The sequence below is a fragment of the Salvelinus namaycush genome, chromosome 12 (genome assembly GCF_016432855.1).
Source record: "Salvelinus namaycush isolate Seneca chromosome 12, SaNama_1.0, whole genome shotgun sequence".
NCBI classification, from domain to species: Eukaryota; Metazoa; Chordata; class Actinopteri; order Salmoniformes; family Salmonidae; genus Salvelinus; species Salvelinus namaycush.
The window spans coordinates 19,160,698-19,176,963 of NC_052318.1; the positions used below are offsets into that span (position 1 = coordinate 19,160,698).

Sequence of the window (16,266 nt, forward strand, 5' to 3'; positions counted from 1 at the left end):
ACTGTATATATTTATTTTATTTTACCTTTTTATTTTACCTTATTTAACTAGGCAAGTCAGTTAAGAACAAATTCTTATTTTCAATGACGGCCTAGGAACAGTGGGTTAACTGCCTTGTTCAGGGGCAGAACGGCAGATTTTTACCTTGTCACCTCGGGGATTAAGTCCAATGCTCTAACCACTAGGCTACCTGCCGTATGCACATACACTGACATTGCTCGTCCTAATATTATATATAATATATATCCTAATATTAAATATTTCTTAATTCCATTCTTTTACTTTTAGATTTGTGTGTATTGTTGTGAATTGTTAGATATTACTGAACTGTTGGAGCTAGGAACACAAGCATTTCGCTACACCCGCAATAACATCTGCTAAATATGTGTATGCGACCAATAAAATGTGATTTGATTTTGATTTGTTTGATGTGGAATAAAAGCAAAGTGGGGGCAGCTGGGATGTTTGGGGAGTGGGTTAGCATGGGCCAGCCTCCAACCTAGCTGGGGTTGATTAGAATGTGAAAGGTGTCAGAGTCGGCGTGTCCGCAGGGGTGTGTGTGTGTGAGCCCTCCTGCCTGTCATGCCCGGCTAACACGGCTCATGTGCTGACACACCATTAAGAAAGGATGAGGGATGGCTGCCCACAGCAACCTCTGGCTAGAGAGAGGACAGTGGGCTGGAGGATAGAAAATGTTTGTTAGGGCAAGTGTGTCTTCAGATGTTACGTGTTACTTCTAACAAAAACTGGTTTTCATATCTGTCTTTCTGTCTGTTCTACAGAATGTACCACAAGGTTGAGCCCTACTGAACGCGGCCCAGGTCTATCTTCTACTGTCGACTCCACCCACCTGAAGGCCTCGATGATGTAGGAGGTGACGGCAGCCCCCCCCTCGTGGGCGTTGGGCTGCCAGGTGAGGGTGACACTGTTGCGGGTCACGTCGGTCACCACAGGCTTCTGGGGAGGTCCCGGTAGCTGGAAGGGTTCTGATGCCTGGGGCACAGATGAACCTCCACTCTCTGAAAATCACAAAAAAATCACAAAGTATCAAATTAAACTTTATTTAAAATGCATTTAAAAAGAGACAACAGAGACAGAGGATGAGAGGGTAGCTGGATGGTAGTAGATCTCCTATATTTAGTAGTAGTGCAACCATTCTCAATATAACTGTTTTTGGAAGACTAGCACTGGCCCTTTTGTGGGCTAAAGAGTTACGAATAAATCATTCATGCAATACGGTCAATTCCATTTCAATTCAGTCAATTACGAATTGAAAAGCGACATTATTGTCAATAAGGAGTTGAAATGGAACCGACACCCCAGCCCTGATCACAGTAACTGACTTTGACGGACTGGCTGAATAACAGTTTAGTTGTGAATTATCTGAGTTTCTGCTTGGTTGGTTTACGATGCATTAGTAGGCACTAAATACCATCTTATCAAGCTTCATCAAACATTAGCATTTCATAACAGCAATAAGACACTACTTATTCCAACTCATCATCCCTCTGCTTCGCCTTGGGCCAAACAACGCCCCTAGGTGTGATTACATCCACAATATCACAAGACCTCTGCCTTTTTTCTTGATTCTGTAACGGAACTCTAGTTCCTCCTCCTCCTCGGACGAGGAGAGGAGAGAGGGATCGGAAGACCAATGTGCAGCGAGGTATGATGACATAATGATTTATTAACTGAAGTCAAAGACGAACACGAAAAAAACACTTGGAAAATTACAAAACAACAAACGAACGTAGACTGACCTAAAACATGTGAACTTACATATAACGAAGAACGCACGAACAGGTACACGACTACAAACAAACGATACAGTCCCGTGTGGTAACATATACGGACACAGGAGACAACCACCCACGACAAACAATGTGAAACAACCTCCCTATGTATGTCTCTCAATCAGAGGAAAACGAAAACACCTGCCTCTGATTGAGAGCCATACAAGGTCAATTAACCCTGACACTAAACAAGGAACAAACACAGAGAATGCCCACCCAGCTCACGTCCTGACCAACAAAACAAAGCTATACAAAAGGAAAACAAGGTCAGGAACGTGACAGATTCAATGATCTTATATGGGCATGACTGTCACGGATCCCTCTGGAACACACCTGGCCCCTATTCCCACTGATCGTATTTGTATATATGTGCCCTTTGGTTTCCTTTAGGGGGTCGATTATTGTTACAATGTCCGTTGGTGCGTGTGAGTACCTGTGCTGTGTGTTTTGGGCTTTCGTGCCCTTGTGGATTGCACAGATGATTATTGGTCTCGTCCCGTGTGTTAATCATTATGCGTGTGTGTTATTTATTCAAGGTACTCCTCGTTTTTTTGTTTGGGTTTCTACCCTGTGTTTCTGTTAAGTGTTTGTTTGGTCTTCGTCCCCATGCCTTTACACGGCACTCCGTAATTTGGGCTTAATTTTAAATATATATATATTACACATTCCTGCATCTGTCTCCCAAATCATTGTTACCAACGTGACAGAATAATTGACCATTAAGGGAGACAGCGGGAATGGGCCGTCCGACAATGCTGCGACTGGACCGTCTGGCATTGCTGCAACTTCGGCAGCTACAACTGGCCCGTCCGACGACGCTGCAACTAGTCCGTCCGACGCTGCAACTAGTCCGTCCGACGCCACTGCTACTGGTCCGTCTGATGCCGCCACAACTTTTGCAGCAGCAACTGGCCCGTCCGACGCAACTTCAGCAGCTGCATCGGGTCCTGATCGACCTGCACTGCATTCCTGTGATTGTCCTCGTGGCCGGTGTCGTTGCGCTGCTGTCACGGATCCCTCCCCGTGCCTTTACACGGCACGCAGTCATTTGTGCTTAAGAATAAAAACTATTACGCATTCCTGCGTCTGTCTCCCGATCCTTCGTGCCAATGTGACAATCACATGGCAGAGAGGCAATCTAATACTGTAGGGAGGAGTTTATTACAGTAGATTTACCATTCACTGTGTCCGTGTGCATGTGTGTGTGTGTGCGCGCGCGTGTACGTGTGTGGGCATTTACCTTTCACAGTGAGTACACCGCTCCACATCGTTTCTCCGCTCGAGCTGGAAGCCACGCAGGTGTAGGCCCCCGAGTCGGTTTCCTGGCAACAAGAGAGAGGGCCTAGTTAACATCGGTGTATATGCACAGAAGCACAATGCCTTTGCCTTTTCACATTCAGGTGTTCTGGAGCAAATCTTTCCAGATAAGTAAACATGAACATCTACCTAGAATCCATGGTCTCCAAAGACTGTTAACTATGTATAATAATTCTGTATATCTCCCCAAAGATACCCATATGTTGCATTGCTCTGATCTAATAAGTACTATTCTCATAATGGTTATTGGGGAAGTATTCTATTTACAGTATGTTCTATTGGAACATAGTTGTTGGATATGGACATTTGTGCTCATATGGTTCCATGAACATTAATAAAGAGTAACATTACACTTTGCTGTTAATGAAGTCTCACATGTAGCTGTAACACTGTTAGCTAGTCCCTTAATAGAGAAACCACAGTTCCTCAAAAAGGGTTTGGAGCATATGTGCTGTTATTTTTTATTTTTTTTACTATAGTACCTCTGGGCCTGTGCACATAAAGCGTCTCGGGTTAGAGTTTCTGATCTAGGATCAGGTCCCCCCTGTCCATGTAATTGTATTCATTAAGATCTAAAAGGCAAAACTGATAATAGATTTGCACTCCTACTCTGAAAGACTTTATAAATATGGGCCCTGATCCTTTGGTACCAATGTGAGAGTTTTCAGGGGCAATCTGCCATTGCTACATCAATTTTTGAACTTATAAATTTATTATATTTACCAATTGATTTTTAAAGAACACTAACTTATAAATGCCTCATGAGCTTAGTTCAACTGTTGTACCCCAACGTTTAAAGGAGGATAAAGGACTGTTCACATTATGTAGACAATGGTATTGTGCTGGGCATAATGAACATGACGTAGAAAAGAGGTGGAATATGTAACCAGAGGGGGTCTGCAGACTTCTGCGGCTCATACAGCACTTCATACTTCTGTGGCTCTGACTGTGCTGCATACTGAGCACTCAATAGTAAGCAGCGATCCGGGCTGATGATGCATAGCCATGCTACTAGCAAGGGAAACTTTGTGTGTGCGTGTGTGGGTGTGCGCGCGCATGTGTGTGCATGTGTGTGTGAGTGTGTGTGAGAGACTGTAAGTGTGGGTCATTAAAAATTCATTGGGAAGCTCAGAGCTAGACGGGGGCTAGAAATTGCTCACAACAGTGGAAGATGTAGAGACTTTAATTTGCAGACAAGGATCTAATGATGGTGACAGCTCACGGCCACCCGCTTGCAGGTTAGTGGGCTACACAATCACACAAACACAGATTTCAAACTACCAACTAGGTTTTCAGACCTTTTGGTTAATTTAAGACCACTCTTATTCAAAACGAAGGTAATTAATTATACAAAGCACACTACAAAAACACAGAGCGAGACAACACAATGCAATCAATATAATGCAATGTGGTTGGTGCTTGGGTGCCATCCACTACTTCTCTCTGTGTTTGTGTGTGTGTGTGTGTGTGTGTGTGTGTGTGTGTGTGTGTGTGTGTGTGTGTGTGTGTGTGTGTGTGTGTGTGTGTGTGTGTGTGTGTGTGTGTGTGTGTGTGTGTGTGTGTGTGTGTGTGTGTGTGTGTGTGTGTGGCTGGCCAGTTGCAGTAGCGTTGGCATTACACAAGTCTAAGTGCCCTGTCTAAAAGCCCCAAGAGAGACAGGAGAGGTGAGTCCAAGTCCAACAGTACATCACTCTTCCTTCTCACTTCCTATAGGCAGGCTGACCCTGAACGGACCTGTATGGCAGCCAAGGATGTGGCTGTCTGTGGCGGCAGGTCCATGTTGGTGACTGGTGATTGGAGGAGAGAAGTGGGAAGGGGTAAACGGTCGGGCATCTAACTATTAATCATGGTTGGCAGCTTTGGGTGCTGCGCTAAACAGATTGTTAAAAATGTATGAAGGAGGCAAGAGTTTGTTATTTTCTCCACATCCCCGCTGTTCTAATATCATCTCCAGTGCACTCTTTCTCTATATTGTAGCATCTTCGTTGACTTGTTCTGTTTCTCTCTCTCTCATCTCATCTCAATATCATGTCTTTCTTTCTCCTCTATTTTCTTTCCATCCCCCTCGTTCTTGCTCTGGTCCCGGGGTAATGGGCATCTCTTCAGTCACAGAGAGGAACAAACAGACCATCTGGTCGGGTCCCCTGCCCTCTCTTCTCCACCCCACCCTCCTCTCTCACCTCTCCTCCCTCCACCAGAAGTCAACTTCCTGTGCCCCTCTCTGCTTTAGTTAAAAGATGTGCACCCTGATAAAAGGGAAGGAGAGCAATTAAAAACGAACAGGGACAGTGTCCAAGATTCAAAAAGATAGAATTGGCCATAAGTACAGTCCATCTAGTCGAGATGTGAGAAATTCTCTAATACAGTCATTAGAGGAAGTACCAAAGAGTGTTTTCTACATCTTGAGTGCATGACAAATGTGTTGGTACATTGAGATGCTTGACTTAATCTTTTTTCTCTCTCGGTCTCTCCCTCTCTGCCTCTCTCAAAACCCCTACAAGGATTTAATTAAAGTCATGGCGATCGTTAATCACTCTGGGCCCAACAATCAATTAATTAACGCGTCAGCTGGCCCCGAAGCTCGCCACACACTCCGGTGACCTGCAGGTGCAGCCCACAACCCCAGAGGGCTCTTGGTAGAATGTATATCATTATCCGTGCATATACCACCACTAACGATTGCACTTGTTCATTACCTTGGCGAGTATGCATCACTGCTAAGCTTTATGACGCCACAGAAACTCGACCACCAATCACTAAATCACTGAGTCACCCATAAACCATAAAAAAGCCACTCTGCCAGTATGATATTCCAATATTAATATCTGCCTCTCAATTAGATTGCATTAGATTGCTGAGTTGTGTTTTAGAGTGGAAGGCTAGTATGACCTGTATGACGCTCAATGAGTAAATATCAATATATCAAATGGACAGGTTACTTTGCCGTGGCATCTCAAAACTGCTATGCCTATTGCTGTGACTGGCAGTGAGTCATAATAGTACAATGAATTAAATTAAGCTAAATACCATTAAGGCTGAGAAGTTGATTGGATTGCATTGGAAACAGCACTCAGTTGTGACTGCATGCGGTTGCTTAGTATCACCTAGGAGAAATAGCTCAGATGATTGGCCATGATGAGACTTGGAGTGCATTGAGAGGAAATGTGAAGCGTTTAATTAAAAAAAAAAAAATTAAAAAAAATAAAACACGATATTCAAACACCTCACAGTTCTAAGTGTTTGAGGGGGAAAATGTCAAAAGGCCTCATACCTACAGTGTAAGAAAAAGTTGTTAGTTAATCCAGGGAGTGATGGCATTTACGAAGGAGGAGGGAAAGAGAATCAATGGGAACATTCTTGCAACGTTCATGAGCATTATTGGGAACATTCTTTCTATGTTCTTAAGAATGATTGGGAACGTACTATGTAAGTTATTTTCAGGTACCTGCAGGTTTATGATCTGGAACATTCCGTTCTCCATCAGGCTGACACGCTCGTCTCCCAGGATCCTCTGGCCGTCCTTCTCCCATTGAATGCTGGGCAGAGGGTTGCCCATCACGTGGCACTGTAAATGGGCCATGGAGCCCGGCGCCAGCGTTTGATTGGTCGGTCCTTGGCGGATGATGGGTGGGACTCGGTCGGAGGATGCTGTGTGGGGGAGGGAAGGAGAGAGAGATACGTTAAGAGAGTGTAGTTGAGTGTATTCTCTTGGAGGACCATCCTCCACCAACCAGCTACAGAATACAAACACATTGCTATATATTCATGAGATAAGCTGTCTTAGAGATCATAAAACAACTAATATACATAAATTAATCGTAATAAACAGTCACGGCATGTTACGTTAATGTATCCTAAACATTTGCAGCATGGAGAGACCTTGAAGCCATCAGCCACTCTGCCTTGTTAAAATACTCCAATCCAGGGGCCTCCTGAGTGACGCAGCGGTTTAAGGCACTGCATCGCCGTGCTTGATGCGTCACTTCAATCCCAGGCTGTGTCACAGCCGGCCGTGTCTATGAGACGGCGCACAATTGTCAGGGCTAGGGGAGGGTTTGGCTGGCTGGGATTTCCTTGTCCCATTGCACTCTAGCGACTCCTTGTGGTGGGCCGGGCGCTTGTAAGGTGACTTCGGTCATCAGCTGGTCTGTGATTTTAATTTTTTTAAATTTTGTATTTTTTTTATTGAATATCCAATACATACAATATACTTGCCGCTCAACAACTACACCACACCAGCCATCCATCAGACTCCCATTCAGAGCGACACACAGAAGCATCCAGTGTCAACGCCCTGCTCAAGGGCACGTCGACAGATCTCCCACAAGGCCAAAAAAAATGGGGACGCGAACCCTCCAAGATCCCCCCACAGTTCCCCATAGCTGTCCCTCAACCATCCAAGACCCCTCCCACAGTCACCTCTCCCAATATTTTTTTTTCATTCTATTCCCCACCCTCAATGCACCAACAACCAAGAAAATTAACTCATGAGAAAAAGAAAAAGACAAAATAAAACAGAAAACAAGAATGCAAAAAAAACAAAGGACATCAAGGACAACTAAAATCATAACAGCAAGGCCAACTGTATATGTTTGAGTGCATGTCTGGCACTATTTACATGTGTGTATTTGAATGAGAGTGTGTGTATATGCATGTGTACAAACACCTGCACGGCATCAGCCTCAGGCAAACAGGCATTGGCTGTAAAAACACTGCCCCTCAGCGTCATTCAAACTTACTTTTTATTATGTTTTATTTTGACTTTATTTTTTATACTTTATCTTTGACCATCATTCTATCAGACAGACATGTTTCCTCCGACACATTGGTGCGGCTGGCTTTTGGGTTAAGCGAGCAGTGTGGTTTGGCAGTGTCGTAGAAAGCCCTTGTTGATACTAGCTAGATAGCCACACCCTTGCAGTCAGAGTGCAGTATAACTGCAGTACACTGTAGTATAACTGTAGTTAGAATGCAGTATAACTGCAGTAGGCTCCAAATACTGTGTCCAAAATAACCGGGTTTTAATTTTGCAGTTTAACTGCAGTTACAGTGCAGTATAACTGCAGGACCCCCTAACGGTGAATGATGAACTGAAAACTTGAAAGAGTCATGGTTCTATGAGCCTCTCGTTCACATGTCGTTCAGCATAGGGGGCTTATTGGAGCTGTCATTTTCACTGAGACTTGTAAACGTGTGATTTAAACAATGTACATTTGATAATTGCTAGGCAAACAAATATGAGGTCTAATTGTGGCTGCAACCGGACTAGATTGTGAACAACTCTTGGCAGAATGCATTTCTTGACTGCTGTGAGGCTGATAAGTAGCCTGACTCACACTAGCTAACGTTAATAACTAACCCTGCTTTTATAGCTAAGATGCCGAAAAGCTGTTGGGTTCCGTTTTGTTTGAACAGTAGTAGGAGAAAACCACCAAATCAAGTTTCCTCGACTGGCCAAGGACCAGGTTAGACAAACCTCATAGTTTCAGGCTATATGCCGCAATGATGATGTAAATCTGTGGGCTCCGGTTACTCGATACATTTGTGTGTTCAAAGCACTTCATTCACAGTAAGTCGATGATTGGCTGAGATAATGAGTGGGCTGGACATGCAGAGAGATGAGTTCGGATTGGTCTGCCATGTAGCACGCTTCTGTCTTTTTGAACTGGTCAGTATGTGTAGGTAATCCTGTCTAACCCGGCTAATTTTTGTATATATATCGTGTAGTAGAACTGCATAAGTGTTGTTGCTCTCCACTTTCTGGAGGACCGAGTTTTGAAATCAGTGGAATTAGAGTATGATAGTTAAGGAGACCTGTCTCCGTATTACATCTTCAAACTAAGGGCAACCATGGCATCCGTGACAGAGGGAGAAGCGTCCATCCATGTATACGGAGATAGTCTGGCTAGCTACATTTTCAGATATTACACGTTTCTAATTTTGTCAGAAAGTCGTTTTCATATCAAGTTAGTGTACTGTTAGCTCGCTAGCTAATGTTACTTGGCTGGCTCGCTAGCTAACATTACGTGTATGAATAACCAACACATTTTTTGAACGGTCAACACCCATTGAATATGGCCGGTGTCAGTAAACGTGGGCAAAAAAAGCGTAATTAAATTGTTGCTAGCAGCACAGTTGCAATCACCAACGCTCTGGATAACATAAAAACAGCCTAACCAGCTCTGCTAGGGCGAGTAAAATGGTCAGACTGAACTGTTCTCTCATTTGTATCTGGAAATAGCTAGCAAGCTAGCCAAAGTTAGCCAGTTGGCTTGGATGCTTGACTGCTGTTGTTAGGTCAACTAGCTAACGTTACGTGTATGATCTGTGTAGTAATATTATTCGTATCTCAGAGCCATTTACTTTGCTAGTTATAGCCTAATGTTAGCTAACTGACATTGAGACTGGTTGGTTAGCTACCTGCAGATTCATGCAGAGTAGTAACGTCATGAGTTGGGATTATGGTTCATTGTTTAGCTAGCTAGCTGGCTACATGTCTTAGCGAAAGATTCCACTATGCAAGTAACCATTTCAATAGAATGTTAATGATGTCATTGTGACAACTGTTGATAGATATAGCTGGTAAATTTGCTCTAGCTATTTACTTCGATTTCAGAGCACTCTCGTCTGAGTGTGCCAGAGCGCAGAATAACTGACGAATTTACGAACGCTCAACACCCGTTGAATATGGCCGGTGTCAGTAAACGTTGGCAAAAAAGCATAAATTATTGCCAGCAGTCACCAGCGCTCTGGATAACATAAAAACAGCCTAATCAGCTCTACTAGGGCGAGTAAAATGGTCAGAGTGAGCTGTTCTCTCATTTGTGTCTGGAAGTAGCTAGCAAGCTAGCCAACGTTAGCCAATTAGCCTCGGTGCTTGACTGCTGTTGTTAGGACAGAACGCTCGGATTGAAGAGATGTTAAAGCTTAAGAGGGTGTGAACGATGCTGAATGGGTGTAGACAAAGAGGAGCTCTCCAATAGGTGTACCAAAATATTCAAAGGCCATTTTCTCAAAAGTTAGGTTTTCAAAGCAGAATTACTTTCCCATTGTTCCTCAACTGTAATGTGTGATATACCATTTTCTAGCTCTGAGTCTCTACATTTATTCAATGTAAAAAACATAATTTCAAATGTTGCTACATAAGACCGAATTGAGCTTATCGGTTACATTTACAAAAAAATCTTTATATTGCTTTCTCCCATTAGACAGCAATGTTATGGCTTAACATGCCAAAGTAGTGCTGAATAACTTAATATTTATTTGAGTGGACCTGGAAAACTATTTTTGTGTCGAGCGGCGTGAGGGAGGCGGAGGACCATGAATAAGTCATTGACGAGTCAATTACTTTGGCATTTACCATTCCCTCTCCAATGTATCTAACAGTTTTAATGGTAAAACCAAGGACATTGGACTGCGGGGATTGTGTACAGTACATGCTGAAATTGGGTTTGAGATATTGGACTCCATTCCAAGAGGCCAAGGGGATACTTTTATGAAAAAACATATTGGAAAGGAAACATAATAATTCACAACATACCACCAGGGTTGTGGACACAATTCCTGCATTTGCCACATCACATACTATTTATTTTATTTATTTATTTAACCTTTATTTAACTAGGCAAGTCAGTTAAGAACAAATTCTTATTTACAATGACGACCTACCAAAAGGCTAAAGGCCTCCTGCGGGGACGGGGGATAAAAAAATAAATATATATAAATATAGGACAAAACACACATCACGACAAGAGAGACAACACAACACCACATAAAAAGAGACCTAAGACAACATAGCAAGGCAGCAACACATGACAACACAGCATGGTAGCGACAACAACATGGTAGCAACACAACATGGTAGCAGCACAAAACATGGTACAAACATTATTGGGTACAGACAACAGCACAAAGGTCAAGAAGGTACAGACAACAATACATCACGCAAAGCAGCCACCATTGTCAGTAAGTGTCCATGATTGAGTCTTTGAATGAAGAGATTGAGATAAAACTGTCCAGTTTGAGTGTTTGTTGCAGCTCGTTCCAGTCGCTAGCTGCAGCGAACTGGAAAGAGGAGCGACCCTGGGATGTGTGTGCTTTGGGGACCTTTAACAGAATGTGACTGGCAGAACGAGTGTTGTATGTGGAGGATAAGGGCTGCAGTAGATATCTCAGATAGGGGGGAGGGAGGCCTAGGAGGGTTTTATAAATAAGCATCAATCAGTGGGTCTTGCGACGGGTATACAGAGATGACCAGTTTACAGAGTATAGCGTGCAGTGATGTGTCCTGTAAGGAGCATTGGTACTATGTGGCTTTGTTTTGTGTGCAAAATAGCCATATGGCGTTTTTATTATTTTTTTTATTTCACCTTTATTTAACCAGGTAGGCTTGTTGAGAACAAGTTCTCATTTGCAACTGCGACCTGGCCAAGATAAAGCAAAGCAGTGTGACACAGACAACAACACAGAGTTACACATGGAGTAAACAATAAACAAGCCAATAACACAATAAACAAGTCAATGACACAGTAGAAAAAAGAAAGTCTATATACAGTGTGTGCAAAAGGCATGAGGAGGTAGGCAATAAAAAATTACAATTTAGCAGATTAACACTGGAGTGATAAATGAGCAGATGATGATGTGCAAGTGGAGATACTGGTGTGCAAAAGAGCAGAAAAGTAAATAAAATAAAAACAGTATGGGGATGAGGTAGGTAGATTGGGTGGGCTATTTACAGATAGACTATGTACAGCTGCAGCGATCGGTTAGCTGCTCAGATAGTTGATGTTTAAAGTTGGTGAGGGAAATAAAAGTCTCCAACTTCAGCGATTTTTGCAATTCGTTCCAGTCACAGGCAGCAGAGAACTGGAAGGAAAGGCAGCCAAATGAGATGTTGGCTTTGGGGATGATCAGTGAGATATACCTGCTGGAGTGTTGTTATGGTGACCAGTGAGCTGAGATAAGGCGGAGCTTTACCTAGCATAGACTTATAGATGACCTGGAGCCAGTGGGTATGGCGACGAATATGTAGCGAGGGCCAGCCGACTAGAGCATACAGGTCGCAGTGGTGGGTGGTATAAGGTGATTTGGTAACAAAACGGATGGCACTGTGATAGACTGCATCCAGTTTGCTGAGTAGAGTGTTGGAAGCTATTTTGTAGATGACATCGCCGAAGTCGAGGATCGGTAGGATAGTCAGTTTTACTAGGGTAAGTTTGGCGGCGTGAGTGAAGGAGGCTTTGTTGCGAAATAGAAAGCCGATTCTAGATTTGATTTTGGATTGGAGATGTTTAATATGAGTCTGGAAGGAGAGTTTACAGTCTAGCCAGACACCTAGGTATTTATAGTTGTCCACATATTCTAGGTCGGAACCGTCCAGGGTGGTGATGCTAGTCGGGCGGGCAGGTGCGGGCAGCAAACGGTTGAAAAGCATGCATTTGGTGTTACTAGCGTTTAAGAGCAGTTGGAGGCCACGGAAGGAGTGTTGTATGGCATTTAAGCTCGTTTGGAGGTTAGTTAGCACAGTGTCCAAGGAAGGGCCAGATGAAAAAAGAATGGTGTCGTCTGCGTAGAGGTGGATCAGGGGATCGCCCGCAGCAAGAGCGACATCATTGATATATACAGAGAAAAGAGTCGGTCCTAGAATTGAACCCTGTGGTAGTCCCATAGAGACTGCCAGAGGTCCGGACAACATGCCCTCCGACTTGACACACTGAACTCTGTCTGCAAAGTAGTTGGTGAACCAGGCGAGGCAGTCATTAGAAAAACCAAGGCTATTGAGTCTGCCGATAAGAATACGGTGATTGACAGAGTCGAAAGCCTTGGCCAGGTCGATGAAGACGGCTGCACAGTACTGTCTTTTATCGATGGCGGTTATGATATCGTTTAGTACCTTGAGCATGGCTGAGGTGCACCCGTGACTGGCTCGGAAGCCGGATTGCACAGCGGAGAAGGTACGGTGGGAATCGAAATGGTCAGTGATCTGTTTATTAACTTGGCTTTCGAAGACTTTAGATAGGCAGGGCAGGATGGATGTAGGTCTGTAACAGTTTGGGTCTAGGGTGTCACCCCCTTTGAAGAGGGGGATGACCGCGGAAGCTTTCCAATCTTTAGGGATCTCGGACGATACGAAAGAGAGGTTGAACAGGCTGGTAATAGGGGTTGCAACAATGGCAGCGGATAGTTTTAGAAAGAGAGGGTCCAGATTGTCTAGCCCAGCTGATATGTACGGGTCCAGGCGTAAGTGGATACATGTCAATCTACCTTCCTAGAGGCTGAAATATGGGAAGGAGGAGCGGAGTGTTTGTGTGCATGAGTGTGCTTGAGTGTTTATGTGTGTGGCACTATCCCTTTATGGAGGGATGGCACTAAATCCCATCCCTCCACAGACTGTCCATCCTGTAGTGAAGCACAGGCCCTGGCTATAGGCTCACTAAACCACCATTGCCCTGCAAACAGAGGCAAGCCAATGGACATATATGTGTCTGACTATGCCAACTCTGTACGTCTGTGTGTACACCATCATGTAAACATTACTGTGTGTGTGCTGACATCTTACAGAACAACATACAGTTTCAACGTCACTTAAGTACCACTGTACCTCACTTTCAGTGTGTAGTCTATTGACATGAAGTCTGCTCAATGACATTTAGTCATATTTCATTTTTTTATGTTTTTTAATTGTAATGTTAGCTGTACACCAGCCAATGTTGCCAAAACATATCATTAACACAAAATGTACCTCAAAATGTATATCAAAACTACAGTCTTATTGTATCATCATGAGACAAATATCTTTCTACGGGACCCAGAAATGCATTTTTTGCTGAAGCCATAGCTAGTGAAATTGTTGGTTTATGAACTCAAACACCATGGCTGAACTATGACAAAGGGAAAATGTGAAACAAATATTTACCATTGAGCTGTAAGCATAATGTACACTTAGGTTGTTGTCTGTATGCTAAGCTACGATATTCTAGCTAAGGTACAGTGCTTTGAGGCAGACACGGAGCACAAATGCATCTAAACAACAGTTTATCCCCTTCCTTATTTGGCACGGCGGGACGAGGGGAGCATGTGTTCCCGGCGAGGTTAATTTGCATAGCGCCATTCCGACTTGCCCTTTTTGATTACGTCTCGCGTTACCTCCTGCTGTTTGTTCATTTCGGGGACTGAGGGGGGCGACAATTTTTTATGTTTGATGGCTTTGAAGAATCTTTAATTGATTTGGGTTTAAATAATTGTGAAGGAAGTGATGGAGGGTGAGGGGGAGGCGGGGGGTTACTGGGCGTCTAGTCCTTTGGCTAAAACAGCAGTCCATGAAATATGTCAGCATAAAAAATGATAATTAGGTAGTCGGAAATAGACTAATTCCCAAATGGCACCCTTTTCCCTTTATAGTGCACTACATTTGACCTAGGGCTCTGCCCAAATTTAGTGCACTATAAAACAAATACAGTGCCATTTAGGATGCATCCAAAGTGTTAGATGGTAATGGAATATCAATGTGGGTTTGTACGAGGAAGGCTCTGGGTTGGCTTTAGGAGATTGGTTAATTGAAGCTGGCTGTGTGTGTGATAGTTGATTACCCCCTAGGGATCACTAACTCCAGGGAAACTCACGCTAGGTTTCTGTCCTTACAGATTAGCTTTCATACACACACAAACTGGCACACACTCACTCACAAAGGAATGCACAAGCACACACACGCATGCACACACACACCAGTGGAGGCTGGTGGGAGGTGCTATAGGAGGATGGGCTCATTGTAATGGCTGGAATGGAATAAATGTAACGGTATCAAACACAAACATGTGGAAACCACGTTTGACTCGGTTCCATTCCAGCCATTACAAGGAGCCCTCCAATAGCTCCTCCCATCAGCCTCTGACGCATACATACACATACACACACAAACAAACTGAAACACACACAATAAGAGGCTGTGACGGTGCAAACAACTATTTTGGAGGCCTATGAATTTATGGGACGGTGGGAATCCATTCTTTAACGACAATGTTCAGGCAGGTGAGCGATTAAAACATGCCATGATTTCCTGATTTGTGTGTGTGTTTAGCATGTGTGTGTCTGTCCCAGACTTTTGTGTATGAACAGCTATACAATATACACTGCTCAAAAAATAAAGGGAACACTAAAATAACACATCCTAGATCTGAATGAATGAACTATTCTTATTAAATACTTTTTTCTTTACATAGTTGAATGTGCTGACAACAAAATCACACAAAAATTATCAATGGAAATCAAATTTATCAACCCATGGATGTCTGGATTTGGAGTACACTCAAAATTAAAGTGGAAAACCACACTACAGGCTGATCCAACTTTGATGTAATGTCCTTAAAACAAGTCAAAATGAGGCTCAGTAGTGTGTGTGGCCTCCACGTGCCTGTATGACCTCCCTACAACGCCTGGGCATGCTCCTGATGAGGTGGCGGATGGTCTCCTGAGGGATCTCCTCCCAGACCTGGACTAAAGCATCCGCCAACTCCTGGACAGTCTGTGGTGCAACGTGGCGTTGGTGGATGGAGCGAGACATGATGTCCCAGATGTGCTCAATTGGATTCAGGTCTGGGGAACGGGCGGGCCAGTCCATAGCATCAATGCCTTCCTCTTGCAGGAACTGCTGACACACTCCAGCCACATGAGGTCGAGCATTGTCTTGCATTAGAAGGAACCCAGGGCCAACCGCACCAGCATATGGTCTCACAAGGGGTCTGAGGATCTCATCTCGGTACCTAATGGCAGTCAGGCTACCTCTGGCGAGCCCATGGAGGGCTGTGCGGCCCCCCAAAGAAATGCCACCCCACACCATGACTGACCCACCGCCAAACTGGTCATGCTGGAGGATGTTGCAGGCAGCAGAACGTTCTCCACCGCGTCTCCAGACTGTCACGTCTGTCACATGTGCTCAGTGTGAACCTGCTTTCATCTGTGAAGAGCACAGGGCGCCAGTGGCGAATTTGCCAATCTTGGTGTTCTCTGGCAAATGCCAAACGTCCTGCACGGTGTTGGGCTGTAAGCACAACCCCCACCTGTGGACGTCGGGCCCTCATACCACCCTCATGGAGTCTGTTTCTGACCGTTTGAGCAGACACATGCACATTTGTGGCCTGCTGGAGGTCATTTTGCAGGG

The 16,266-nt window shown here is 44.1% G+C and overlaps 1 protein-coding gene across 1 annotated transcript in view; it reads right to left on the bottom strand.

Annotated features, from left to right (window-relative positions):
* robo3 (roundabout, axon guidance receptor, homolog 3 (Drosophila)) overlaps positions 1–16,266 on the bottom strand; it is a 62,589-nt gene that overhangs the window by 20,776 nt on the left and 25,547 nt on the right. Inside the window, exons 8-10 of the mRNA XM_039005310.1 lie at positions 6,556–6,758; positions 3,034–3,115; positions 851–1,019 (exon numbers count right to left, since the gene is read on the bottom strand). Of these exons, the coding sequence (XP_038861238.1) occupies positions 851–1,019; positions 3,034–3,115; positions 6,556–6,758 (454 nt within the window). The remainder of the gene's footprint in view (positions 1–850; positions 1,020–3,033; positions 3,116–6,555; positions 6,759–16,266) is intronic.